The sequence below is a fragment of the Aptenodytes patagonicus genome, chromosome 30 (assembly GCF_965638725.1).
Source record: "Aptenodytes patagonicus chromosome 30, bAptPat1.pri.cur, whole genome shotgun sequence".
Taxonomy (NCBI): domain Eukaryota; kingdom Metazoa; phylum Chordata; class Aves; order Sphenisciformes; family Spheniscidae; genus Aptenodytes; species Aptenodytes patagonicus.
In genome coordinates this window covers 480,357-506,879 of record NC_134978.1, presented here as the reverse complement: position 1 = coordinate 506,879, position 26,523 = coordinate 480,357, and the positions used below count along the sequence as shown (strand labels likewise).

The following is a 26,523-nucleotide window of genomic DNA, read 5'->3' as shown; positions in this document are numbered from 1 at the left end:
CATGTTAGCTGTGGCTGGATGACAGAAAATCCCCATCCCGAGCAGGAGTTTCGGACCCTGCATCCAAGCTCTCCTCACGCGAGTGGGACCTGGCAGCCGTACAACTCTGGCTAGAAGCGTTGCTTTGGCAGCTCCTACCCTCAACAAATTACCAGCTCTGCGGAAAGCAGCAAGTAATGAGGAGCTACAAGGTAAGAGCAAGTGTGTTTTCTCCAACAGCACTTTTGTGTATATTGGACTGCTGGAAGGAAAAGCGGGGGGCAGAGGTGGATGGCAGGAGTTGTACCGTACAAGCCCCTAACGCTTCTTCTGCGTAGAATGAATCCCCTATTTAACTATGTGCAGGAAAAGGAAACTAGGGGTTTTACCAGGGATATTATTCTAGCTCTGCTGGTTCCTCAAATTATAAATTCTTGTGGGCAAGCGTTACCTTTGTTTTATAGAGACCTGAGTGCGCTTGGCACTTTCAATAATAGTCCGGTGAGTGTTTACTTAAGGCTTCCCTATTCATGGTTAACAAATACGGGATAAGCTTATAATAAAATACCCAATAACAGAAGTTCTACAGTAAAAGATAATTTAGTATTCAAGAATTCAAAGCACTATATTAACAAATGTACATTGCTCCAGAGATGCAAGCTCTCTTTAGCTGTACAAATACTGAGAATAGATCCTTAGCATTTCTTTTACAACTTTATGTTTTGGTCCTGTTTCTTAACAGTCTTTTGATGAGACAAAAGAAATTTGTAAAGTAGATTGTTTAACCTCTTGAGCTGTTTGGGGAAAGTGTAATGTTTTCTTTTAGCATTTAGCTCTGGCGCCTTCATACGTTTCCTAGTGTCTTTGTAGCCGATGGTAATCACTGAAATCTGCCTTAGTGCAGAAGTTTTTACGTTGTCGTCCGAATTTCATGCTGTACACACAACCAAACACCAAGGAAATCTGTAACACTGCCCATCCTATAATGCAAAGCTATCCCCGGGAGTGAGCAGTATAGGAAGCCTGTCTTCCCCGTGCATGCGTCACGAGATGGCACTACAGGACAGAGTCCTCCCTGTCCTCAAAGTTTGGCAGACAGAAAATCCGCTGCAGGGAGGCAGAAAGGAGCATTGGGGTAACCCATGTGTAGGTGAGTTGGAGACCCAGCAAGTCAGAGCAACCTCCTCTTAGGCCCAAGAAATCTTCTCATCTGCTGGGGGTTCAGGGCTTTGCCGCCTCCGTGACAGCAGCAGCTTCACGTGGAAGTATTGCAGAAGCTCAACGTGCTTTGAGGGAAATAGAATTCATGTTCTGGAGAAGTGGGGTCCGGCTCAGAGTACAGCAGTGTCTTTTCCCTTTACAGAATGGCTTTGTGCTGACTGGCAAGTTGAAGCTCCAGCAACGGAAGCAGAAGGATCCAGAGTACGTGAGCTTTGCCCGTGTACCCTGTTCTATTACACTCAAAAAGTGAGTTACACTCAAAAATGCTGTGAAATAAAAATGGCAAAAGTCAGTGCTTGTTGCAGCTGCCAGAAAATGACCGTTTGGGAACGTTTTCTGTCCAATGTCCTACATTTCAGTTGCTTCCTTCCTGGCTACATCTTTCTAGCCAGGCAATCTGTTGTCCTTCATGCTAAGCAGGGCATGTTCCAGAGAGAGCGCCATTGGGCTTGTTTCTTGTCACTCACATGGGTTTGTTAACGAATAAAAAGCAAATCCTGGGTTAGCTGAAAGCCTGCCAGGTAGTTCACAGCAGGTGCCTTTTCTCCAGCCTGCATGGTACATACAAATAGGATGTTATTCTCACCCCATCGCTATTCCTTTGTTCGGGAGGTGTGGGATTTCAGTCCAGTCTCCCTTTCCATTGCTATTATCTGTTACCCTTAGGGTTTTTTCTATAGGTATGTCCCTGGGTTGAGGTCCTCTGCCTTCTCAGTAGATCTCGTGCTCTCCAGAGAAGGCTCAGGGGACACAGAAGTGTCATCGAATTTAAACTTTGAGACAATCCTGGCGGTTTCCTGCGTGATCTCAAAATGTTTGAGCTGCTGTCTCCCTCCTGAGCGCTGCTTGAGCGTGCTTGTGTCGGTCGAGCTGTTCCTGCTCCTAGTGCTCTCCTCCAGGACGTCCTTTGTCGTGGAGCTGCTGTCGGTAGGGTTGCCTTCTGCACCAGGCTCCATTGCCACGTTGGCTAATGTGGTAGTCCTCAGGGGCAAATTGGAAGGCTTGGGAATGACTGGTTTCGTTTTTGCCTGTGTTCGAATGTATTTTACAGGCTGTCGGCTGAAATGGCATCTGGGCTGGGTCCCAAGCACCGTGTCCGAGTCACTGTCTGTCTTTTCCTGCACAGAGTCCTCCAGGTCCTCCAGCTCAGAGCCAATACTTGTATTCATCTCTGAACAAAAAATTAGACAGTTCTCTTAGAACAGTGAGACAAGGTTACTATGACAAACAATTTTGGCTGATGACTTCTCTGCCTGTTAGAAAGGACACCGAAATCCCTCCTGCATTTACAGGCTAAAACGCCTCTCTCTAACAGCTTCGTTAATCAGGAGCAATCACAAGGTATGCATTTGAACGAGGTATAAGATATGAATCAGGTTTATATTCTTAAAGCTGTCCTCGGTGCATTAAAGCCAGGAGAGCTGACAGAGGTGACTGTGGGCTCGAGAGCTGAGAGGCAGCAGCAGGGAAAAGCCCTTCCTGAGAACAGCAGAAAATGTGCTTGTGATTTCGTGCGAGCTACGTGGCGGTTGCTCTGCGATAGGTTATCTGCACAAAGACTGAGCAGCGATGCCGAAGAGGCCCCAGCTATGCTTTCTCTGCTGTGTAACGTAGAGGCAGGCAGGAGGTGTGAAAACCAGCAAACATAGTACAAGACAACCTATAACAGCATCACGATCACCACTTTATTTACCTAGGGCATCCACGCTTAATGGACTGTGGGCTCCCTCCAGAGTCAGCTCATTGATGGCTTCCCTGGAAGACGAGTTATCAGAGAGACAGTCCACATTTAAACCATGCTTGGAGGAGAAATTCTGTTGGAAAAAGCCACGAGTGTTTATACAAGACTCTTATTTGACATGAAGATACGGTCAACTCCCACTTTACCCCAAATGCTGTTAGAGGAGGACACCACTTGAGCTGAAAATGCCTTGATTTCTCTTAGATTATCTAACACTTGGGGGAATAGGCAGGGAGCTTGCGGAAGGTCACGGGGCAGGGCCATGAGAGAAAATTATGGTTCAAGACCTACCAACTCCAGCATTTGTGCCGTAACTGCCACAAAACTCGCCCCAGAAAGCAGCCGCTGCTTTCTGCGGAGCAGCAGTGTGCTGAGACCAATTCCCGTGTCCGGCAGGACACTGAAGCAGCCCATTTCAGAACAAAAAGGGGAAACATCAGAAACCAAGCCGTTAACTGTAGCACAGTAATTGTGGTCAAATGCAAGTGGGAGGATGAGTGAAGGATGTGAGAGCGCCTGGGGGTTGTAGTTGGTATGGAACCAGCGTGAGTTTGCACGAGGAGCAGGTCACCTGGGCAGGGGCTCCAGAGGTCGGTTTTATTAATGGCAAAATGAGAGTGCCCTTAGAAGCAGCTCCCCTTTTTAAAGGTTTGTGACACCTTCTGTGGAATTCAGTCACGCTGCACAAGCGGGTAAAAATGGCTTTGAAAATAGTCAAAGGCAATAGTTGTGTGTATCTCAAAGTGCTTTCTGTGAAGGTTTATTAATCCTGTAGGACTTCTGCACGCAAGAAGTGCATTGTGTCTACCCTGGTGATTTTATTTCAACTGTAATCATAGTTATTCTCATTTCTGCTTCCTCAGTGAGCTGGACCTGTAGATAAAGCAGCGTTACTGCGTGTCAGACATGGATATGGTCACTGCAGACACGCTGTCTTGCACACAAGCACCCATGACTCAAAAGCAGGAGGCAGAGAGTCCCCGAACCCGGATCTCACTCCCTTTGGCTTAACTTTAGGAAAGTAATTTCCTCTTTCTTGCTCATCAAACCAGCTGTGAAAAGGAAAAAAAAAAACCACCATGTCCCAGTTCAGGGATGCTATGTCCATTTGTGTTTTTAAAGTGCTGTGAAATAAGTTGTGAAATATTGTGAGGAAAGAGCCGTGGAGCTTGGGAAGAACACAGAACACTCAGCAGTGGGGGAGGGAAAACAGGGTCTGTGGCCACTGCTCAGGGATGCAGCAGAGCCCTGTAGGGCTGTACCGGGGAATGTGCCGGGTCTTAAGTGCACATAGCTGCTTCCAAAGTCGTAGAGCTGTTTACAGAGAGAAACAGCAGTGTCCTAAGCAATTTAGTATGGAGAACCCCACAATTTTTCAGAGTGACTGGGTTCTAAAACATGGAGCAAAGCCACCATCCAGAGTGGTCTGAGAAGCTGCCGAGTGATCTGTAGCTTCTAATTTTTTTTTCCTGGTTCTCCCACTCCATGTGTAACAGGCTCTCTGCTCCTTCCTCTCAGAATAACCCTTTGATAGCAAACGGTTTTGTTATCCGTGAAAAAAATTTCTCTTTAATTGCTAGTCCACCTTCCTGTCTTTACAGCAGGGTCAGTAAGCCCAGCTCAGTGTCTGGGAGCTCTACCTCTAGAGTTATATTCTGGGTTGTGTTTGGGCTCTGAGGTCCTTCATCCTTTTCTGTCGATGCTTCTTGCGAAGGATTTTCACATCCAGGGGATAAGGATGAAGGCAGGTCATCCATCCCAAACACCCTTTCGTAGTTCTGAATGAGAAACTCCACAATCTGGGCTTGATAACCAGAGTCAACAAGGCATGACATTGAGACATCGCTCCCTGAGCCTGGCCGGATCAGAGTTGGCCCAAATACTATGCCCAGGTTGTTTGGGGACATCTTGTTCTCTTCGTATTTCTCTGCCACCCTGGGGAAGGGAAACAGGACTGTTAGGGGCTTCCCAGCTCTCAACCCGAATGCATTGAGTACACAGATGGAACGCACCAAAACCCCCATTTCCTAGTAGAGAGTGAAACCCCATCTTTTACGGAGAACAGAGCGCTGGTCTGTGCGGGGAAACTCCAGAGAAAAATCTCAGAAGTTGCCTGGATCTGCCTGGATGGTGCCGCCCTAATGAGAGCGGCTGTTTCTTGTGACCCGCGTTCAGAGCTGGGTGAAAGGGGCTTGATTCGTGTTATTCCTTGACCTCTTGCTCTGCACTTTAACTATGAAGCATTATCAGTGAGGACCTCCTGGTCCTTCTCGGTCATTAAGACTGTCCCCCCATTGCTTCAAGACGGTCCTTTCCATGAATGAATTTTTTTTACCCTCCTCACAACTGCCTGCTCGGCTCTAGATCAGCCCTCTCCCAGGTCAAGGAAGCCCAGAGCGTCTGCTCTTCTCGTACACACGTGGTCCTGAGCTAGCCGCTCCTCTGGCAGCGAGGTCTCAACAGGGATCTCCTGTGGTCGGACCTGACGCTAACCTGCGTGACAACCAGCACGCTCCTCACCTGTACAAGTGTGCAATAAGGTGCCGCAGAGTGTTGTAGTTGCTTCCAGGCAACTTGCTCAGCAAGTCCTTCATGCTCTGGATGGGATCGGAAGGGAAGCCTGCGCAGTCCAACTTTTCCTCCCCAGGTTTTTGCAAATCTTTGGCAAGCGCAATGAGATCGTTATAGAGCTGGGACAGAAGCATCGGTGCCGAAAGCTGCAGCGAGAAGGGAGGAAAACAGCGTGTTACTTCATCCTGCTGGTCTGGCACCGAGGAACGCGGTCGGCTGAGACCTGCCCTCCCGGCAGAGATTTGGTACCCACTTCCTTCAGGAAATGCTTCAGGACCCCAGTGATGTCGTGAGGGGAGTGCTCGGAGAGCTCCACCAGGCTCTGTCCGTTCTCGAATGCCTGGCACAGCTTTTCCACCCGGGCTTTGGATCCACTTATCCGATATATCCCCTGCATGGTTAAGAGGGGGAGAGGTCAGGAGTTTTGGATACAGAGCAGAGAAGACCGAAGCAAGAATAACTGACTACTCGCCTGCACCCCGAGGGCACGAGCTTCAATTTCCGAGGTGCATTTCACCACTATGAAGGGAACTTCCTCTGGGAAATCTCGAGGAACCTGCGTGAAGTCAATGCCAAAAAGAGGTACTCGGTTGGGCAACTTCTTGTGGCCGCAGGTGATGAGCAGATTCTCGAGACACTTCTTGTGGCAGGCCAGGCAGCACTGAAATGGCAGAACCGCCCCGAGTTACGGTCTGGTTGTGGTCCAGCACTGCAGCAGGGGCTGAACTTGGAGGACTTCTCCCGTTCCCCCAGCCACCGAAGTCCCACCAGCCCCGAGAGGGTTGTTTCAGGCAAGTGGCAGCTGGTGCCTTACTCAAGGGTAGAAAAACACGCCTCGTGTGATGCAGAGGAAGAAAAAGCACAGAACTTTGCAGAGGGGCCCCTCATTCCTGCAGACCTTCAGCGAGACGATGGTCACCCCAAGCTCCTACGCGAGGCATCTGCAATGACATCTTCTAGCCCTCACCTCCTCGCACTCGAAGCCGCTGACCATGAAGGTGTCGCACTCCCTGCACTTGGATGGTCCTCGCAGCTTCCGGAGCCGGTGGGTCTGCGCTGCGCTGGAGAGGAGGATGTTCTTAAACTGCTGCTGGGATGTACCGTTTTCTGCAGAAACAGCATTAAAGCGTGAAAAGGAACCGATACGTAAGCATGGTTTCCACCTCGTGAGTCAAATATGTGTGTGGCTCACCATTTTCAAAAGTTTGCAAGGAATCTCTCTCTTCAAAATCATCTGAGGAGGACATGGTGCCGGTGGATGGAGCTTTCAACAATTTCCTATTAGAGTTTCCTTGAGAAGAGAGAAAATATAAACAGCTGTTCTCGTCCTCATGATGCACAAGTGGGTCAGTGTAGACTTTATTCCCTCTTTAGGCTTTTGGGCAATATTAGGCAAGAATTTCTGCGGCTCTCACCTGGGCTAGAATTGGGAGAGTCCAGGGATCGGGATTCACAGCTCCCACCGAGGCTTTCTGTGTCGCTGCAGAGCGATTTGTTGGCACCTGCGGAAGGTGGATACGGTGACAGACCATCCTGAGCGCCCTTGGGATACTTCAACACGGGGTTGAAGTCCAAACCAAGCTCCCAAGAAAATTCATAAATACTTGTCAATATTTTCTCCCAGTCTGAGCAAAGCCTCAGCTGCTGCCCTAAGAATTTGAGAAGCTCTCCCACCTCTTTGGCTACTAATCTAAATTAAACTGCAGTGACCTGAGAGAAAATTGGGTCGTCTTTATTAAATTCAACCTACTCTGTTCACCGTTTGTGGAGAGCTGCTTCCTGGATGTATCTTCTGGAGTGCTCGCATCCTTTGCTGCGGAAGAGGGTCCAGTGTAATGCAATGCCATCTTCTTTTTGCTGCTGGGAGGGGACCTGAGAAGGGGTTGCAAACAGTTTTCCAGCAGGGAAGAATAACGGATGATATTGCATCACGGAGGTGCCTTACGGGTATCTGAGACAAAGCGTCTCTGTCAGGCAGCTTACAGGTGTAAACTGGGTTTTCAAGGAGCCTGTAATAAACACTTGCACAAAGCTAGGAAAACAAATTTGTTCAGTATAATTTCACCTTTTCTATCCGCAGGCAAAATTTAGAAATCAAACAGTACCCACGTGAGAACAGAGCGAGCCAAATCTTTGGCAAATGATAGAAATAACTGAAGGGACGTGGTACAGAACTGCTGCCCTGCTTTTACTGATGTTGGTCCTGTGCTCAGCAGAAGGAACCAAGCGCATCTTTAGAGATCTGTTCTTCGTTAGCGGAGCTACGCAGAGAGAAAAGATCCTAACATCTGAGGCTGTGGGCTTTTCTGTAATTAGCAATCGCAACGCTGCAGTGTTGCTAGTGACTTTATAAATGTGTGTTAAACTTTTTGTTGTTGTTGTTCTGTGCACTGTGTATTTCTGACCTTTCAGCTAGGATGCAAGTTTTGCCCCCTTTTTTTTTTTTACCTCTGCCCTCCGGAAGCGAGCGGCTCGAATTCAAACACTTCCATATGAATGTCTCTCTTCTGCAGAGCCTGAATGAATTCCAGGTATTTCTCGCCCGCTTTGTATGGCTTGCAGACCTCGGACAGGTACTGGTATCCCACTGGAATCTGTTCTGACTGAGTCTGCCGCTGCTTGAACATCCTTAAAGTGACCTTACAGGGGGAAGAAAACAAAAAACCCCATTGCCAGTCAAAGCCCAGGTGCTTTTTCCTCCCTTGGATCTCACAGTCATTCACCAGTCTTCAGTTTTTCATTACCCAAACTCAGTTACCTGCACTTCTGCATATTGATAGTTCTACTTAACCGGTCGGATAAAAATTATTTGTCACTGTTTCTTGTTCTAGGATTTTCTCTCCCTAGACTTTTCCTATGGATATCTGTGTCCTCAAAGCAGTAGTAATTGAAAACGTGATTATATATCTGAGATAATTTGGTAGCAGGTCGGTAGCAAAGCGATGTCCAGAGCACTGCCCTAATTTCAACTGCTTGAGAACGGTCAGCTATAGGGTGGTTCAACAGTGAAATGGTGAAGAGCCTTAGAGGTCTCATCCCAAACAGCAGTTTCCCTGAAATGAGGATTAGAGGAGAAATTATAAGACTGCACGTACCCACGTCAGCACCTCATCCCCTTGGTAAATCAGCTTCCGAATATGGGAGACGATCCGTGCTCGTACTTTCTCCAGTTCTTGTCGTCGAAAGTTGGCATCGCTGATGCACATCTTGTACAAAGCTTCTGTTTCCTGAACCTGTGCGTGATCAGAAATGGAGCAAAGGAGGAGAAAGTCACCAGGATGGGTGGGAAGATGCCGTAACGCGGCGCGTGGGATGGCTGGGAATAACCAGCAGCCTGATCTGAACTCGTCACCTTGGCTTGTGCCTCTTCGCAATAACGGCGTCGCTTCTCCAGCTGCTTGTTGGCGCTGCCGGGGTTGGTGATGGCTGTGCTCTGGTATTCGTCCTCCGCCTTGGCACTCAAGTGCTTCGCTTTCTCCAGCTCCTCGCAGCGCTGTATGTATTGCAGGCGGGACTTGCGCAGGGATGACAAGGATTCATTCTTGAACAGGAAGAGGAGCAGGTTTAGGAAGCCCGGCGAGGCAGTGGGAGGAAGAAGTCACAGCAGTACTCTGCTTATAAGGAAAGTGCCTGTCTCTTGGTTCAAATGGACATCAGTATTCTCCCTCCGTCCCTCCCTCCCCTCCCAAAGTTCAGGAGCTCTAAGGGAGTCCCTGGGTTTCCTCTACAGCCGAGTAGAGACCCAGCCGTCCTGGATCACGTTCTGCGAGGTGCCCAGGAGCATCTTCCTCCCTGGCAGGAAACCCTGGAGAAAAGGGCGGATGGCGAAGTGCTAGCAGGGTGTGTGCAGCTGGGTTTTGGCGGGGGGTCGCAGGCACAGAGGTTGCCTTTGCAGGGGATCCCTCTCTGCTGAGGACGGCCTCGTGCCAGCGTGTGCAAACCCAAACTGCACCCTCGCTCTGCCAGCCTCTGCAGTCGGCAGGAGGTGATGGGATCTAGCAGGCAGGATGGCACAGGAATGTCTCTAGCACTCCCCCCTTGTACTCTTCTAAAAAGTACTTTTATTCAATAGCAGGATGCATATTACATTATTTAGTTACTGCTTGTTCATAAACATTTGTTTTCAGTGTTTTGAGCCGTGACTGGCATAAAGGTCAGGCCCATCTATCGGCCTCTTACCATTCTCTTTTGCTCCTTTGTCCACTGATCTTTGAATTCTTTCCTCCATTTTTCAATTTCATTCTTCTTGGCTGACAGAGGCTGCAGAGGAATAATAGTTAGGACGGCAACAGTTCCTCATGAGGCAGGAAAAAGTATCTGACAGGTGAGGGCATGACATTAGACAGCAAGCCTTGCAAGATGCCTCTTTTTTCCTTAAACTTGGTGTGCATTTCCTCCTCTCTTCCCCTCCGCCCCCTCAGACCGGGATAAGTCACTTCTGTGAGGTCCCTGTGATGCTCCCGTCTAATCTTTCGGCAAAGTTGTCTAGCCCACGCAGAGATACAGTACCTGGTAGAATTCCTTCTGTTGGAGCAATCCTGCAGTCTCGCAGGCTGAATTTCCGACCTTTATGTCATGTTCCAGCACCATCGTGTAGAGCGCCCGAAGAGGCATGTTGTACTGCAGAGACCAAAAAAGCGAATACAAAATGATGGGTAACCACTGCAGCTTTCCTAAATTTAAGAGCTTTTGGTAGCTATGACCAAGATCTATTACAGAAAGGCGAGAGTGTCTACACTGGTTAAAGGGGGGGGGGGGGGGGGTATTTCGGACAACACAGCAGGACGCTGGAAGCAGAAGAGCTTTTATGCTGGGCAGTATTGTACTGACTCCTTGCCTGCTCATCCTTCTGTCTAATTTTCCCAACAATCACTCTGTGTTACAAGCCCATAGAAGAAAAAAAGGAACTGTTCCAATACTGAGAGTTTCAGGAAGGTTTTTGGAGGCATATTTGCTTAAGCTGGCCTCTACGAGCAGGCCGTGTGTGCGGACAGCCTCACGTTTGCTCCTCCTCCGAAGGGAAGCCCGTGCAGCGAAGCGGGAACGTCGCAAGGACCCATACCTGTTGGAAGATGGCATTTCGTCCCGATTCTGCTATCTTCACCATCCCTTTGGCAAACTCTGTCTCTGTAAAAGGGCAGAGGGGATTAGACACCAGATTCACAGTCGCAGAGGTGGGTTTGTCAAAGCCAGAGGTCATTCCAGTCAATCAGGATCATTCAGGGAAGAAGAAATTCTGACTCTGTGTCTTTATCTTCGGGCAAAAGCAACTAAAAGGGTTGGTGTTCGGCCAGTTTCTCACTGGTATACTTTTGCTTGCAACTGTGTGTTCTTGGCTATGATTTAAAGAAAAAAAAGCTATCAAAAAGCATACAGACTCCCAGCTGGTTCTGTGCACAGACTCACCGTAGCTCAGACGTTTTTCAATCCAGCTGAGAAGCTCTTTGACGTATTTACACCACATTTTGGCATATTCGAGGGCTGCGTCGATGCCACCTTCACATTTTATCAGCATTTCGTCTGCCTCCTGAACTGCAACAGAATAAATCCAGGTTCAGAACGGCTCTGGCTGATGGGCAGAGGCTCCCCCAAGAGTGGCAAAATTAGAGTCTCAAGAGTTGGTGCTGTGAAATACTCAGATAACAGCCATAAAAAAGGTCTTTCACTGAACGACGTCGTTATGATCTACTTCACGGTGACCCCATGCAGTCCTGCCCGTGGAACCACGCAAGTTCCAGGTAATTTAGACATGTATATTCCTCTGCCCTCCACTTCTAATTAAATATTTTTATTTAATTTGTTTTGAAATCCAAAAGTGAAGGACCTAATGGGTTACCGGGGAGTTGCAGGTGGGATTCTTGTTCCTTGGTGGAACCTAGTACAGATTCATCACACTGCAGTGAGCAAATCTAAACACATTTCAAGCTGAAATCTGTGAGAAAGCAGCTCAGAATGTTGTTTTGGGGGTTTTTTGCTTCATAGGGACTCTATATGAAGAAAAAGCAATTTTATGTTGCACTTTATGATGCCAGCAACAAGTAGAGAGCTGGTGAGAACCCTCCCAGTGGGCAACAAAGTGCTTCAGAGTATCCCAAGTTTCACTGGGTAGATCCTTACAGTGCTTAAAACCGGCAGACCTTGGGGAACTGATGTCTCAGTATTTAGAAATCAAGACCTCGTGAGACGCTCCTTAACGAGATGTTAATGGATGAACAGGGGAAGATCTGCCTGCCGGAGGAAGCAGCGGGACTACTGAGCTCAAACAGGCATCCGCATCCTTGCTGGCCATCAGCCCGAGCTCAGCCTGAGACTGATGCCAGCGGAGACACCAGCATTATTCATCCGTGTCATTAGGAGGCTGCCAGGACCGTTGCCAGGTGATTGGCGAAGCGTTCTCCTGTCACCTCTTCGATTTTTAATTAGCAATGTTACCTGTTAGGTCTGCCTGCACTTGCCTCTCTGAACTGGTTTTGCTCTTGCAGAAACTTTCGCTCAGCTGCAGGGGGGGGGGAAGAGAAAAAAAAAGAGGAAAATGGTGAAGGAAAATGAGCATTCAGAAATTTTGGAGGATTTTTCCAAAAGGCCAGCTGGCGCGCCGCTTTTGCTTAGCGAAGCAACCCAGGGCGGTTAAAATAGTAGCCTGAGACTTGACAGAGGGAAGGTAGCATGGTATAAAAGTCTACCACAAAGAGAAACACGGAGGAAACGCATCATTAAGGCAGAGAGATCAAGGCTGGAAAAGGGCTGCAAGGCTGAATGCTGGCAGCTCTTATTTTACTATAAATCGCAATATGCTTGATTTTTATTTTTAAGTTTAGCTCATGGGATAATACGATTACATGAGAGCAGTCGCTGTCAGAGAAAATTTAAGTTCCTGGCCCCTTTGTTCATACAGAAAAGCATGAAATGAGGCTGATTATCCCCAAAAGTCCCATTCTGCCCAAAGCAAGCGAAAAAACATTAAGTTCTATTTTGAAGGTCTTCTGTTTCTTAAGGCCAAAATTTTAGAGATGTTCGATGCACGACTCTCGAATGTATTTTGGGTTTGCTGTCTTGTCTGATCTTTTTCTTAGCACGCAGAACTTAAACCAGCGATTTCCACATCTTGTTGTTCGGAAAAATATAAATCCAAACAGTAAATGCCTGAATGTTTCCACTAAATATTATCTGCTCTGTTGCCACCTCCATCACTGTTATAACCGAGTGTCGTACAGTTCTTCTCTGTCTGTTCAAGTAAGAGCTGTAACTGATTTTTTTCAGATGATCACCCAAAAAACAATTTTAATAACACAGAATTTAATAACATAGAATCAGGCACTTTGGCAATGGACCATCGATAATTTCTTTAATAAAATGGGTCTCATTCTTTGCCTACCGGAACGGCCTCTCTTTCTGTGGTCAGGTCTGCGTCATCAGTGCCGTCAGCATCACCAATGAACATATCAACCGTCCTGTATAATGGAAAAAAAAAAAAAAAGCAATGAAATAAATTAAGGTTGCAAAGACCCAGAAAACCAGTTCAGCCCCATTTCTCTACATACGCATTTCCAATGGAGATTTCTATGGCATCCAGGCTCCGGAATATCTCACTGTACCGCTTCCTATTTTCAGGTGTCCCCTCTTGACTGTCGAGACCTGGAGTTGGAGAAGAAATCATTTAACTGGAGCACCTGACCCAGAACTCCCTGAGGCTGACAGGACGGTTTCTAGAGGCGCAGGGGAGAGTGGCTGAGCCCTGCTACCCTGCGCGGATTTACGGGGAAGCGTCAAACTGCGATGGTCTGGCAAAGCACAGCAAGGTAAGGCTGAGGGTCAGATGGGATCCAAAAGAAAACTTGGGTAACGGTAAATTCATGCAGGTTCTTTGGGCAGAACCCCTAGAAAACGAGTCTGCGAATGTCCAGGGGAGACATCTAAGCTGGTTTTAGGGCTTGCAGTCAGACCCAAGATCAGCTGCGAAAACCGCGTGGAAACCTTTGTCGTAGCCACTCTGAGCTGAAGTCGCGTCACTGTCCTTAGTTCGGTGCTGGCAATGCGCTGGCAGACCTGATGGAGGGGCTCGCAGGATGCGGCGGCATGCCTCGCACCTTGATCAAACCCGCGCGCACGCCATGCAACGTGCGTCGGCAGAACCATGTGCGTAGGAAACAGCAGGGCGTTCCCGCAGTCCGGTGGTGCGCGGGCTGGGCTGCCTTGCAGAATCTGCCCGTTCCTTGCGTGTCTGTGTGTGTGTCACAATGTTTTATGTGCAGGGACCATTTCTCAATATTATATGCGCTTATTTATGGTGACAAGCACCATTACACAATCCCGCATCTCATTCAGTCCCCAGCGGGTACAAATTATTGGGCATGCAAAATATAAAATGGGCTTGTCCCCACCTGAGGGGCAATGCGCTCCCGCCACGCATCTCTAAGGTAGCAGGGTGGAGGCGAGCACATGCGTTTTGCATGGGGTGAGCGATGCTGTTAATCTCACTTTCCACTCTGTCATGTGTTTGTCACCGAGGGCTGAAACTAAAATTGACTCGGCTGAAACTAAGATTGACTCAGGCTGAAACTACAATTGAGTCAGGCTGAAAGTTGCTGGGGAAGAAAAAAAAAAAGGAAAAAAGTTTTAAAATATGAAACCGGGCACAATGGGTAAAAGCAAAAGAAAACTTCACTCTTCTTTGTCCTTTTGACATTCCAGGAAACAGGATGTGGTTGACCTAAATCTAGAGTTGCTTCACTGATGGTTGAGTTTTTGACAGTGAGCAGCAAGTACTTGCAAATGTTGCTCAAATGATGTTTGGTAGAAAAGTCAGCTTGTGTCTCATCTCGTTATAGCTACTCCTGGGCCTTGTCTCAGTCCTGAAAAATACAGATTTTCAAGGCGGGGTTTGATTAGGAGCTGGCCTGCCGTTAAGGGAGGTGGCAGGCTATATGAACAGCACCGCACCGTTGCTGACCCCAGACTGGCAGAGCCACGTTGCCTCTGGGAGAGGCCGATGACTCCAGGAAACTCCCAGCGCGCAGGGGAAGACCCAGCTACTGGGCACCCGCCGGAGGATCCTGGTCATCTTCCACCCTCCCAGCCAAAATGGTGCAGAAGAGCACAAGACTGGCTTGTCTGTACTGGTAATAAGGGAGCCTGTCAGCGTGTACATATGCATACGTATCTTTTTTTTACTGTACAAAGACATCGGACAATGCGAAGAAAGGATTTGGAGAACATGCAATTAAAAGAAAGCTGGGCAAGTGTTAGGGATTTTGTTCCACAAAGCTCCTTGTTTGGTGTCAAACGAGAGCGCTCTCTGACGATCGGATAGTTACAGCATCCAAGCTGTGAACATCGACCTATCATCAGCTTAAAAACAGAAATTGCTGTGAAGGAGGCTGGGTGGGACACCAAAGCCACGCTTCCACTCGCAATCAGTGCTGAGCAGCATGGGCCAGAATCTGTGTTCCCTTCTGCATCGAGAAATGAGCTGGGAACGCTCCTAGCTTACTTGCCTTTGCTGAGCAAATAATTACGATTTACGCTGGCCTTGTTCTGTAAAAGTTTTCTGAACGTTTTACTGCAAAGTGGAATAAGACACTGAAAACGTATGAAGACACACGGGGTTTTTTTTACCATAAACCACTGAGGTCTGAAGGAACTGCAAGGAACCTGCAGAATGGCCTGCCACGCCTGGGGGACCCGGGGAAGGGATTTAAAAACACCGATGATGCTGACAGAGAACTGCAAACCGTACCCAGCACCTGTCCCGCTTAATCGTGATAAATCAACATTTCGCACTCAGTGGGTGACCCGAGACAAGCAGTTTACCAAACATCTCATCCTGGTTTTTCTGAAAGAGGCACAAATTGCTCACAATCCAAGACGTAACGAATCCAAGGCATGCTAATTTAATTTGAATCCTAACTACTCTCGTTACTTTGAGCAGACGGATGTCTTTAATTTCTCTTGTTTACCACTAGCAGAGGATTGTACAACAGGAAGAAGTGACTCAACTTGAGCAGCACTGGTGATGGGCGAAATGAAACATTCTGCTTTTGAAAGCAGCTATTGTGAAGCGGTGTAAGATAAGCAAGAACCTCAGGTTCTCACAGATCTTGTGCTTCATCTCAATAAAATAATATTGTATGTAATACTATAAAAGTAGGAAGGTGGAAAAATCGGACATAAAAAGTTTTCCTAGCCTTGCTGCAGCTGATGTTATTAGCTGCATTCTCACAAGTTTAGACATGTGCTTTCCTACACGCAGCCCCTTTGGCGTTCAGGAGCAGCACCAGTTTGGCCCATCTATTTGAAATCTTTCGAGTGGCTTTTTGGCACGTGCGGGTCTGGGCCAAACGATTCACGTGCCTCGTACGTATCTCATCAAGGAAATGAATTGCCTCGAATGTATTGCTCTTCCTTGTCACAGCTGTCATCAGTCAGCCATCTGCCGGACACCTTCAAGATGTCCCTTCCTGAGGAACCGTGGATTGCCCGCTTGCTAAGTACGTAAACATCTGTATACGTTTTCCTGTACTGGAAGGAAAATGGAGCCCCTGCGCCTGGCAGGCTTGCATAAATATTCATAAACTAATTCAACTTTCAAATCCTGATGAAAGCCCTTTGCCTTGACCAGCGAGGGTTAGGTAGCAGAGCATCCGCTGCGGCGCTGGGATATAGGACCACAGGCCTGGAAGAGACTCCGGCTGAGTCCTTTGTCCGCTCACTAGGACTCTGCAGCCTTATTTACAAATGGACGCTTCAATTTAAAACCAGTTATCTTACTGGACAACCCAATGACGACTGGAAGGCTGATCTAGAAACTAACTCTTCTGGAGATTAAAAACCATCTGTGCTTCTTGAAGGACAGCGTATCCTTATTCTTATCTTAGACAATTCCAGCAGAAACCTCTTCCAGTGTCGGCACTAGACCTGCATCCTAAAGGAAAGCATCTCTGCACAGCCAACGCTCGCGCTGGAGCGGGCCAGCTGTCGTGCGAAGTTCTGCCCCATCCGTGGATGGACAAGACTGTCATCTCATCTGCATCATCCACCTTCTGGAAAGCTCACCGCTCTCCTCTGCCTTTTGCCACCGTTATGGGGGGAGCAAGCTCCCACAGTGGTGGGTGTGCAGTGCGTCGAGGATATTTTTAGCAGGAGAAGAAGCTCTTGTTCTGCCGTTCAGCAGAAGCATCACTTCCCTTTCAGCCACAGTTACCGTGAAATGAGGTATATGTCTAAAACCCGAATTCAGCGTGGCACCGTTGCCAAACCTCGGTATCACAAGCCTGTTCCTGGTAGCGCCTTCCTCTTCTCTGCGCTCAGTCTTGCACTTTGCAACACAACATCTGAGTTTTTCCACCGAGGCAAATCTCCTGTTTCTGCATAAAAGGACTCGCGCTTCTTAGCAGCATCTGTGTAAAATCCCCTGCTTGCTAAGCCCCAACGCGGTTCGAACCAAATTAGGCCAGATAAGTCTTGAAAACTCTCAAATTGTCATCTGCCACTCCTGCGTGAAATCCTCCCTCTTTAACCAAGATATCCCTCAGTGAGCCTCCCCGGTTATGGCTAGCAGCAAAGGATGCTGCTCCGGCTGCCTAGATCTCTGTCTATCTGAGGAATAACAGTTTTGGAACAAAATAATCCAAGTTCCTTGACAACGGTTTTGCAAAACCAAGACCACTTCCCATCTGTCACTCTGATTTCTCATCTTCTCTTCCTGCTTCAGTGGAACAAAGGCCCTGGCAAAAACTGAATTTACAAATCAGCTAATTTTTGAGGAGGTTGGAACTGCTACCAAACAGTGCGATCACCCACAACTGACAGGAAATACTAGCAAGGTCAGACGTCTTAAATAGCAGTATTGCATTAATGAGGGGATTAATGAAATGTGTCGGGGAGGGGGAAAGGAGAATTTCTTCTTAATACATCAACTCGTTGAAAAAGGAGGTGTGCGTGCTGCAAATGTTTCTGAGATGTCGGACAGCAGAAACTGAGCGCAGGTGCGTTAGTTTGCAAAATAAAAATGAGGTGATTGCCAGCTTTAGAGGAAAATATTAGTAAAACAGACTTGTCTTGATAGATGGCAGCCCCCCGCAGAACTTAATTGCTTAATGAACCTTGTTTTTTGTAGTACAACTACATTAAACTTCTGGCTGCTTGTTTCCTCAATATTAAGAATAAGGAAACGTTCGCGATGGTAAGAAGAATTTAGACTGGCAGTGAAGCACAGCAGATGCTTCCAGTACTGGAAAGCAGTAAGGGACCTCCCAATTAGCAACAGAAGGATGAATCTAGGACACTTACTGGCTAAAAAATAAGACTGAACAAAATCATTTATACCAGTCCTTTTGGCTTTGCAAAAGAGCTGTCAAATAAACCCCCTTGACAGATGAGATTTTGTTGACAAAAGGCACTCTGTGGGTACGGCACGCTTGGATTTCTGAAGGGCATTTTACAGTCATGTCACGTGCTGGGTGGCATTCTTGGTTGCATGTTAAAAACTGTTTCACTGACAAACCTAAAAATACATCTTTAATCAACGTACGGGGTTGTTTCTAGAGGGATCTCAGAAACAGATTCCTGCTTTGTGGTGGGATTATTAAATGATCAGACTTGTATCATCATCTCTCCTGGTAAAGTGCTCGATGAGACCAAGATTGTAGGCCAAGAAGTAAGGCAGCTATTTATTACAGGGTCCTTAAGCGGCCTCAGAAATGGTTAGGCTTCCACTGCAGCGTATAGCTGAACATCCACAAGTTAGGTGCGGATGTCATGTCGCCAGGCTGGAAGTCTCTGCCCTGAAAAGCAGAGATGGACACAACAGATAGTTGCCTAACACGAGCTTCACGTGCAATGCTGCGGAAAGAGGACCTCTGCAAGCTCTGGGTACGTACAAAAGGGGAACGTCGAGCAGAAACAGGCTCTGCTTGTGCCTCTGCACGCAGCGCTGGGTGACGAGCACGTTAGATGTTAGTGTCAGTTCTGACAAGGGGTTGCGCAGACGTTGCTGAAGACACAAAAGCGCTCTGTAGGGCAAGAGTGGGCAGAAAACTAGTCTCGTAATACAGTTTCCAAACGAGCTCAGCTTATTCAGTTTATCAAAGGCACTGAGACATCCTTTAACTATCCCCATGTAAGATCATGAGCTATAGAAGTTCTGCTAATGGTTTGTCGACTTTCATGGCAAGATCCAGCTGCTGAAAGGCAAGCTGAAATAGTTTTCTAGCTACAAGGATAATGACACATTTGAATGTGACAGCAGGGAAAGGTCTAAGGTAGCTTGCCGTGTTTCCTTGCTCACAGAGACAGTGAGATTTTTTTTTTCCACCTCTGAAGCGCCAGGGACTGGCCCGTGTTGAAGACGGGGCTCTGGCAGGAGGGATGCGTGCTCTCAGGGGGTACAGAGCCCTCTTAGGTGCTCGATTGGTGAGTGTTACTCCGATTCAAACTGATTACGTTCATAATTAAGGTTGGCACCTTTGAGAGCAAGGACTTATAGCAAATTTTTGTCAGAGGGACTCGAGCTGATGCCACGCGAGTACCACTTCCAGTCTCTTAAGGGAAAACGCTGCACCTTCTGCCTCCTGAAAAAGGGGGTTGCACCCTTTCCTCTTACATAAGTCAATGTCCAGTACAAATGCATCAAATAATTTCATCTGTCAGAGAAAGAGAGAACTGAACAGTCGGGATCTTCATGGAAACCCCAGTTAGAGGAACTTACAGCTGGTTTCTAGCGCCCATATTGCCGAGGTGGCTCACAGGCTGATCTGCGTCGTATGTCATATCATGCCCCAAAAGCTTACATTACAAACAGTATAAAAGGTTGTTTCAAATGCCATCACATACCACTCGGTTCTGGGTCTCCCATGGCTGAATCTTCAGTGTTTTGGTCTGAAAGCAGCAGAATCCCAAATTACCCAGCTTTGAATCACAGCTGAATTAAGTAAAACACAAATTCTTGGTCAGATCAGACGCGAAGAAATTATCCAGAGGCCCATGATAGCCGCCTGTGAAGAAGACCTGCCCGAAATAACTGGCAGAAAGTGCCTGTCGGTGAGTGCGGCTGCTGTAGCCAAATCTGCTTCCTGCAGACACGCTTCCGCGTAAGGAAACGGCGTGCAGTGTACATTTGTTTGATCGCGCGATTTGCATAACTCGGATGCGTCTCGGTAAACAGCAAAGAAGGGACCGTTTCTGAGTCCTCCTGGCTTCAGTGCTTGCAGCTATCGCAGCAGCCCCAGTTGTTCTACCTGGAGAAGCACTCCCTGCTTCCTAAGAAACACCCACGCTTCCAGATATACTGAACAAACCGCGGAGAAGCTGCCGGTGGTGCGGGGAAAGGGCTCTTAGGTTAGAAGAGGGGACAGAAGAAGGGAAAGGATGAGCATCCCGGGCAGGGACGGGCCAGCAGTGGTCCCTGCCTGAGCCACCGTTCCTCTGCTCTCTTTGCCGGTGCGTGGGTGTAGCGGAGCCTTCTCGGAGATCACAGCCCTTCTCGACTTCTGCTCAGCAAACCCGAAATCTAAACTTTTGGGGGTTTGTTTCTTAAATAAAAACGAGCCCCGATTTTTGTAAGTTTTTGATGAGCTAGGGAAAAAGCTATCGCTTGCGTCAAGATGTTTTTCAGCCTGGGAGCATTCTCCAGACGGTGGACTGGGATGTGAGGCTTTAAATCCGACTACCCCTCGCGCTGTACGATATGCTCCGGCTCACAAGCAATTGATTTACTGGCTGCGAGCACGTAGCTAGCGTTGCTGTCTTTAAAATTGATGAGTGTTGCCTTCAGTTTAGGAATACCGGTGGTGATTTAATGATGAAACTGTGCTATGGGAAATAGAAAACATTTATTCAAAGATTACAGATTGAAGCGAGCAGAAACGGAAGTGAACTTTTTTCTTCTGCAACTACTGGAGAAACTGACAGCAAAAATGCGACAGTCAACGAACTTGTGCTCAGCAATGAAGCTATTCGCTAAATAATGAATAATTTAAAAAACTATGTTTTCTTCTGCAACCAAAAAAAATGCTTCTGGCCCTGGACTCCCAAAAAACACAGTTTCCCTTGCTTCAGCACCTGCTGGAGGCTCAAATAATGCCGCGAAATTTCTCCCTGCGATTGCGCCGCAGGTTTCACAGCAGGCAAATCTACAGGCTCTTCCGTCCCACTAACTACAGCCAGACACAAGTCAGAGTGAAGATTCGGCTGACCTTTCTATCATTAACACTCGCTTAATTAAAAAAAAAAAAATCCTAGAATCTCAGGGTTACTGTTTCAGTGCTGAATGTTTCAGGCTCGAGTGAATGTGGCGCGTGTGACCGGCTTCTGCTCGGACTCCGGAGGTAAGGGTTGACTTTTAGAAGAGAGCGGGAGAACTGGGATGCATAACCGTGGCAAAGTGCCGCTGGGATCAGCGGAGGGGTCAGCCCGATGAGTTTCTCCTGTCAAACCTTCCCTAGCCTGTGTCTCAGTTTTGCATGTTCGATCGGTGTAATTACAGGTATGTTCAGTATAAGTAGAATTATCATACCTTGTTTGCAAAGTGCTTTATTTACAGATAAGTGCTCTAAAAAGTGTTTTTCTAGTCGAAAGGCATTTGTCGCCAAAAGGATTGCAACACAGTACAGCAACACCCCTCCAATTAATGATATAAAAAAGAGCTAATAAAAACAAGGGGTGTGGCTCCTTATTTACCAGAAACATAGCTCAGGATCCCAATTCCCAGTCTCATCGGGCTGTTGCCTAGACATTCTTGCGGAATGAGTATGTCTTTTTTCGGTTGGGTTTTTTTTTTGGGGGGGGTAAAAGTGGAGATGGTAAACCCCTCAACTTTCTTTTGCAGATCACAGGCTCACAAAAGGGAAGTACGGGAATTGTTGAGAAATGGCCCATCTTCCACTTCCAAAGTAACACAGAGCCGTGTACAGTGTAATAACGTGGTCCTCTAACCGGAGGGAAGCTGTAGCTGCAGTCAGACCAGCACCGATCGTGGAGCAGAAAGCTGCTTCGGCTGCTCTCCTGACACTGAGCTCCTCCAGCGCAGCCTGCAAACTCCTCCTGCATTTCTAACAGGTGAATTTTTTTTTAATTACTCTTTTAGACCAAGCACGATGGCAACTTACTGCAGACAATACACAGGAGCAGCCCCCTATGAGGTCTCATTAAACTTCCCTTTATGTCACCACTGCTATTTTATCAGGCAAATATATTTTCACATCAGCAAGCCTTTTGAAGGCAGGGGAGGAAAGAAACCGAGCAGTGAAAGCGGCGGTGTGGTTAGTGCACTGTCCTTCCTTCCAGCTCCCCGCTGAGAGCCTCATCCTGAGAGGTCCTGGCTCCGCTCATACAGAGAATAATATTGGGACGGGACATTCAGTGCTTCCTCTTGAAGCTCACCTGACCCCCGAAACAAAGGCCAGGAACCACCGTGCTTTTCTTCTGAGGAGGCTGAGACTAGTTTTCAGGTGAGGATTTTCCACTAGATTTAAGTACGTCTGAGCTCCCAAGACAATAATGTGCAAAACGGGGATAGAAAGAGCATTAAGGATTCAAACCATCAAACCGCGAAGGTCAGCGTGGCGTAGGACACTACCCTTACCTCCCAGAGGCTGTTAACGGTTTCTTAATTAGCGCGTGGTGCCTGCAGACCTCCAAGGGCTGTGTAAACGAACTATCACAACCGTCCCGTGGGTCAGTCTCATTCTCCCCCCCCCCCCCCCGCCATGCACTGACAAGCAAACACGTGAAAACATTTTGCACAGGGTTATACGGGAATTCAGCAGAGAGAGAAGTCCTGACACACGCCTGCTCGCTCCAACAGACATAACTAAGCCAAGAACAGCTCCCCGGAGCCTCGCGTTTCCGTTCTTTGGTTTCACCATCCGAACGCAATGTGTCTTTATTAGTGGAAAACAGACAGATAGGTGCGGTTTGCCGGCGCAATTGTCAACCTAAATAGAAGGGCTCTCACACCTAAGCCTTTGCCTTGCTTTCATCTGTTTTAAAAGCACTGTCTTTCCCTAACGATGGGATCAGGATACAAACAAGCCTTGATGATCGCTGACTTCTGCTCAGCTTCGGTAGTGACGTGCGCTTTCCGTGCACATGGACACCCACGTGTGTCTGTGCTGAGCCCGGCTGAAAGCTTTCCATCACCACTGAGCAGAGGGCAATAACTACAGCGCTCGTTAGGTTCTCTAAGGTTATGGATTTACCATTGATATTGGCGACAAGGGTTGCTACGGCAGGCTGGATGGCATCCCCGGTCAAAGCAGGATATGCGTTCAGGAGGGAGGAGATGGCTTGCAGTAAGTCTGCCAGTTTGGCTTCAACAGAAGCTGAAATAACTTCTCCTAAAATTAAGAAGGGGAAAAATTATAATTTTTTTGCATGCATAAACTCTCACCCTCACCTCTCCCAGGATGAGCTCACTTCAGCACAGCGGTACAGGTACCCGGCTGTTCCTAAATACTCGAGTTCTGCGCGAAACAGCAAATAACAAACTCTGAAGACCAAAGCAAGCAAAAAAACCCACATGCAGTGATGGGCTGGATGTGGAAATTGCCCAGTCCTTAGTCACCGGGGCCAGGACCCTCGATGAGGCTCCACGCTGCCTTTTGTCTGGGTTCTACTCCACGAGCCCACGCGATGAACGTCCCCGCTTCCTGCTGCAGGAGTCTTGCGTATCTTCGTGTCTTTACATCCAAAGGCCAACCTCCGAGACAAAAATGCAGTCCCAAGCTGGGCACTCGGAAAGACGCTCAGCGAAGGAGCCAGCCCAGGCAGGTTGAATTTCCATGCGCAGCCGGCATTGTTTGGGGGCTGTTGAAAGCAAACATCTTGTAAAGCTAAGAGCACCCCCGCAGTTAGGAGTCTGCTCGAGAAGCATGGCCAACCCAACTTGTTTGGCGTGCCTGGGGTAAGGCAGTCACCATGACCTAGAGCTACAGCTTGCGGCTGTGGGTGGGGAGACCAAGATCACAGGGAACTCCAGATGCCTTGGTGGAGAGGGTGGCACTTCTCCAGGAGGCTTCTTGTTCCAGCAAGTAGTTGAAGGGATTTTGTTAATGGTGCCATGCTGTACAAGGTTTCTAGAGCGGTACCGAGCCTGTGATAACTGTTCTCTTAATTCTCAGTTTAGGTCTCTTTACTTGGGCTCCAGCCTGGAGAGCGTCCTGCAAGTACAGAGGCTCTCCTGGGAAAAAGGAGGAGAGAGGAGGAAAGCGCTGGCGTGCCGGACCGGAAGGCACTGCACTTCTGCTGGAGCTCGCTTCCAGGCTGTGACACAGGCGTGGGCTCCCACCACCACCCAGAGCACCACCAGCTTGAGCTTCTCCTCGACTCGTGACATTTGGAACTCCTTCCCGGTGATGAATCCCGGTTCTCTCAACAGGGTCATCGCGGGCACCCTTTCTTCCAGCCAGTTTAATTCACTCGTGAGTAATTGCAGGTGCTGTCAAGAGCACTTGAAGTGGTTTTGGTTTGTTGTTTTGTTGGTTTTTTTTTTTTTTGCATGGCTTTTGGAGGAAACCTGTGCACTCAGAAGGTTAAGTGCTCTGAAATGTTATCTATTGGTGCAATTCATTATAGGAAAAGACATTTATATAATTAAATATCTGCGCAGAGAGAAGCCACCCTAAATTGTCTGAGGGCTGTCTAAATTGTTTTAAATAAATAATGCAGCAAGAAGTAGACAGGATCACTTTTGCTGAACGTAATCTGCTTGTTTTGTAAGCAAATAAGTGGATTGAAAAATATTTACCTTTTTGGAAGAGCTCCCGGAAGTTCTGAAATGTCCTGTCGATGTTCCTCAGGTGTTTGGTGATGCGGAGCACCTCGCCGGCCGTGAGGTCCACGCGGCCGGCGCGATCACCAGGGGCAGGGCTCTGGATCGAAGCCCAAGCAGCAGCCAGGCATCCGGCATCGGCCTCGCGGCCGGGTGGAAGGCGTCTGCCTGGCGATCCGCCTGCGATCCGAGCGCGACCGGCGCTGTCCTGGGCTCCCAGCCCATTCATGGCGAGGTGGAGCACCCGCCGCAGAGCTTTCCCGAGTCCGGTGGGTGAGCCTTTTTCTCAGGCTGTGTTTTTGGGTGCACACCTCCGAGGTCTGGCGGGCCGTGAGCACGGCTCCCCCTCATTGAAAGGAGGAGAAGCAGCATCCTGCAAAAGCACCTGGAGATGCAAGACAAGACACTCGGAAAAAAATGGAAGGTACGGGATGAATTCTCATGCTCTCGGCATTTATTAATTTTCTAATTCAGTAGAGTTGCAACCAGTGTTCTCTGAGAAATGACTGAAGCAAGTTTTGGTTATCAAGTTTCTTTGCACCCTTTCCAGCAAATGGAAACCCAGGTTTAGGAAACTTTTTCTTAGCGAGGCTTGGATATCAAGAACGAGCCCCGAATATCCATATGCAATAGCGCTGCATTTCCGTATCGGTCTCTCTTATTTACCGTAACACTATCTGCAAGTAAAAACGTTGGTTTAGGTGAGCTGTGGAGAATGTCTTCCATCTCTCTCTATTGTCCTTCCTCAGCTAAAACACGGACGAGGAAAAAGCCATCACCTCCCGTGAGAAATCTCTCAGTTTATCCGAAGTACCGCGGCATCTTGGTATTTGCTGGTGAAACCAGAAAATCGAGCCGTTGCCGGTGTCCTGGTGCAGTTGGGCTCCCGAATCTCCGCTGGGCTGCCCCGTGCCTCCGCTGCGGGAAGCGACGCTACGTGCAGTCTGCCTGTGGGACGAGTCTGCAACCTCAGACAGGTGTCAGGCTGTGTGGATTTTCCACATTCCTCTTGGGAGCTGTGAAATTACTCACTTCCCAGGCTATCTACTGGATCAGACCCATCCTCCTACCCGGCTTTCATTAACCCTCTGCTGTCTGAAACTTGTGAAGCATCTTCGTGATTCCACGTGCATCAGGGTATTTTATTTGTTTACAGGACAGCAAGGCTCTTCGTAAGGAGATTGTGTGACAAAGCGAAAAGGTGAAGCAAGAATTACGCAGACCAGCTGTAAGGTAGCACGTCTGAAAAAGAAAATAGATCAGAGATGGGTTATTTGCACTAGAGGGTGCTTAGATGCTGCCCTAAGCGTTCAAATGCCCTTTGTTCTGTGTTCTAAAAATATAAATGATAAGCCCCACGCGTGAAAGCAGAGCTAAATGTCTTAACAGCGCCGCGCGACGCATCCATCGGGAGGAGTTTCATCTCTGACGGAACTTGAGATGGAGAAATAACGTTTGTGGCTGGCTGCTGGTAGGATTTTTTTCTTCTCCTCGCAGCCAGCACGAAGTGCAATACTGCCTTCGCTCACTAGGTAGAGCATCTGCGGGCGCTGCCTCCCCTCGTCCTCGGATCTGCAGGGTGACTCCTGCCCACGCGCAGCCTGTCCATCTGGCTTTCTTGGCTTCCCCCGTATCGCCGAGCTTTGCTAGTTACAAGAGCGACTCCATCTCATGCTTTTGCCTAAAGTACACTCATAAGCATTACGGCGTCTTTTACCGGGGGGGGGGAAAAAAAGAGTCCAGAAAACCAAGAGGAATAAAGCAGTTGTTTCTCTTTACTGTGATGATGACGTTAGCACGGCGGCACCATCCCGTGCCGGCAGATTCACTTTTCGCTGTCGCTCAAGTGTCCCTTCCTCGGCCACGCAACAACCGAGAAAAGGGCAACTTTTGGTTTTGAACAGGGGAAGGTTAAAAAAACCCAAACGGGTAGGGCTGGTCAAAGTCCACATTTAATGTTATTGAACTTTACATAAATTCAGGTGGAGAGCGTCCTTTTACTGTCATCAAAGTCCCACGGGGCTGAGAAGCAGCACCCGACTGCCAGTTAATAACAGGTGAAAATGTTGCCCTTTGCCTCCCTCCCATTGCTCCAGGTTCCTAATTTGTGATTTATAACTTCTTTTTTAAATAGGGACGTACTAACTGCTGGACGTCGCCCGAGGTGGACGGCCTGTTGTCTCGTCAGTGACCGTCGGCCAGCACAGCCTCGCTCCTCCAGCAGGCAAGTCACCTGAAAGCACTT

At 48.2% G+C, this 26,523-nt stretch overlaps 1 protein-coding gene across 1 annotated transcript; it reads right to left on the bottom strand.

The window, feature by feature from the left end:
* Positions 1-1,611: 1,611 nt before the first annotated feature.
* GMIP (GEM interacting protein) lies at positions 1,612-25,895 on the bottom strand. The gene is made up of 23 exons (XM_076360826.1): positions 24,255-25,895; positions 22,708-22,845; positions 19,343-19,387; positions 13,054-13,147; positions 12,888-12,963; positions 11,945-12,008; positions 10,919-11,044; positions 10,575-10,639; positions 10,022-10,132; positions 9,692-9,772; positions 8,865-9,053; positions 8,608-8,745; positions 7,961-8,151; positions 7,263-7,384; positions 6,928-7,014; positions 6,705-6,803; positions 6,480-6,619; positions 5,985-6,173; positions 5,766-5,903; positions 5,462-5,658; positions 4,582-4,876; positions 2,894-3,014; positions 1,612-2,371 (listed from the first exon to the last, which is right to left on the bottom strand). The coding sequence occupies exons 1-23, from the start codon at positions 24,505-24,507 to the stop codon at positions 1,875-1,877; spliced, it is 3,456 nt and encodes a 1,151-aa protein (XP_076216941.1). The 5' UTR covers positions 24,508-25,895; the 3' UTR covers positions 1,612-1,874.
* Between the last annotated feature and the right edge of the window lie 628 nt (positions 25,896-26,523).

Coding starts and splice junctions, on each gene's coding strand:
- GMIP (XM_076360826.1), bottom strand. CDS start 24,507: ATGAATGGGCTGGGAGCCCAGGACAGCGCCGGTCGCGCTCGGATCGCA. Junction 12,964..13,053: donor GAAATCTCCATTGGAAATGC/GTATGTAGAGAA, acceptor TCCATTATACAG/GACGGTTGATATGTTCATTG. Junction 10,133..10,574: donor GAAATGCCATCTTCCAACAG/GTATGGGTCCTT, acceptor TGGTCTCTGCAG/TACAACATGCCTCTTCGGGC.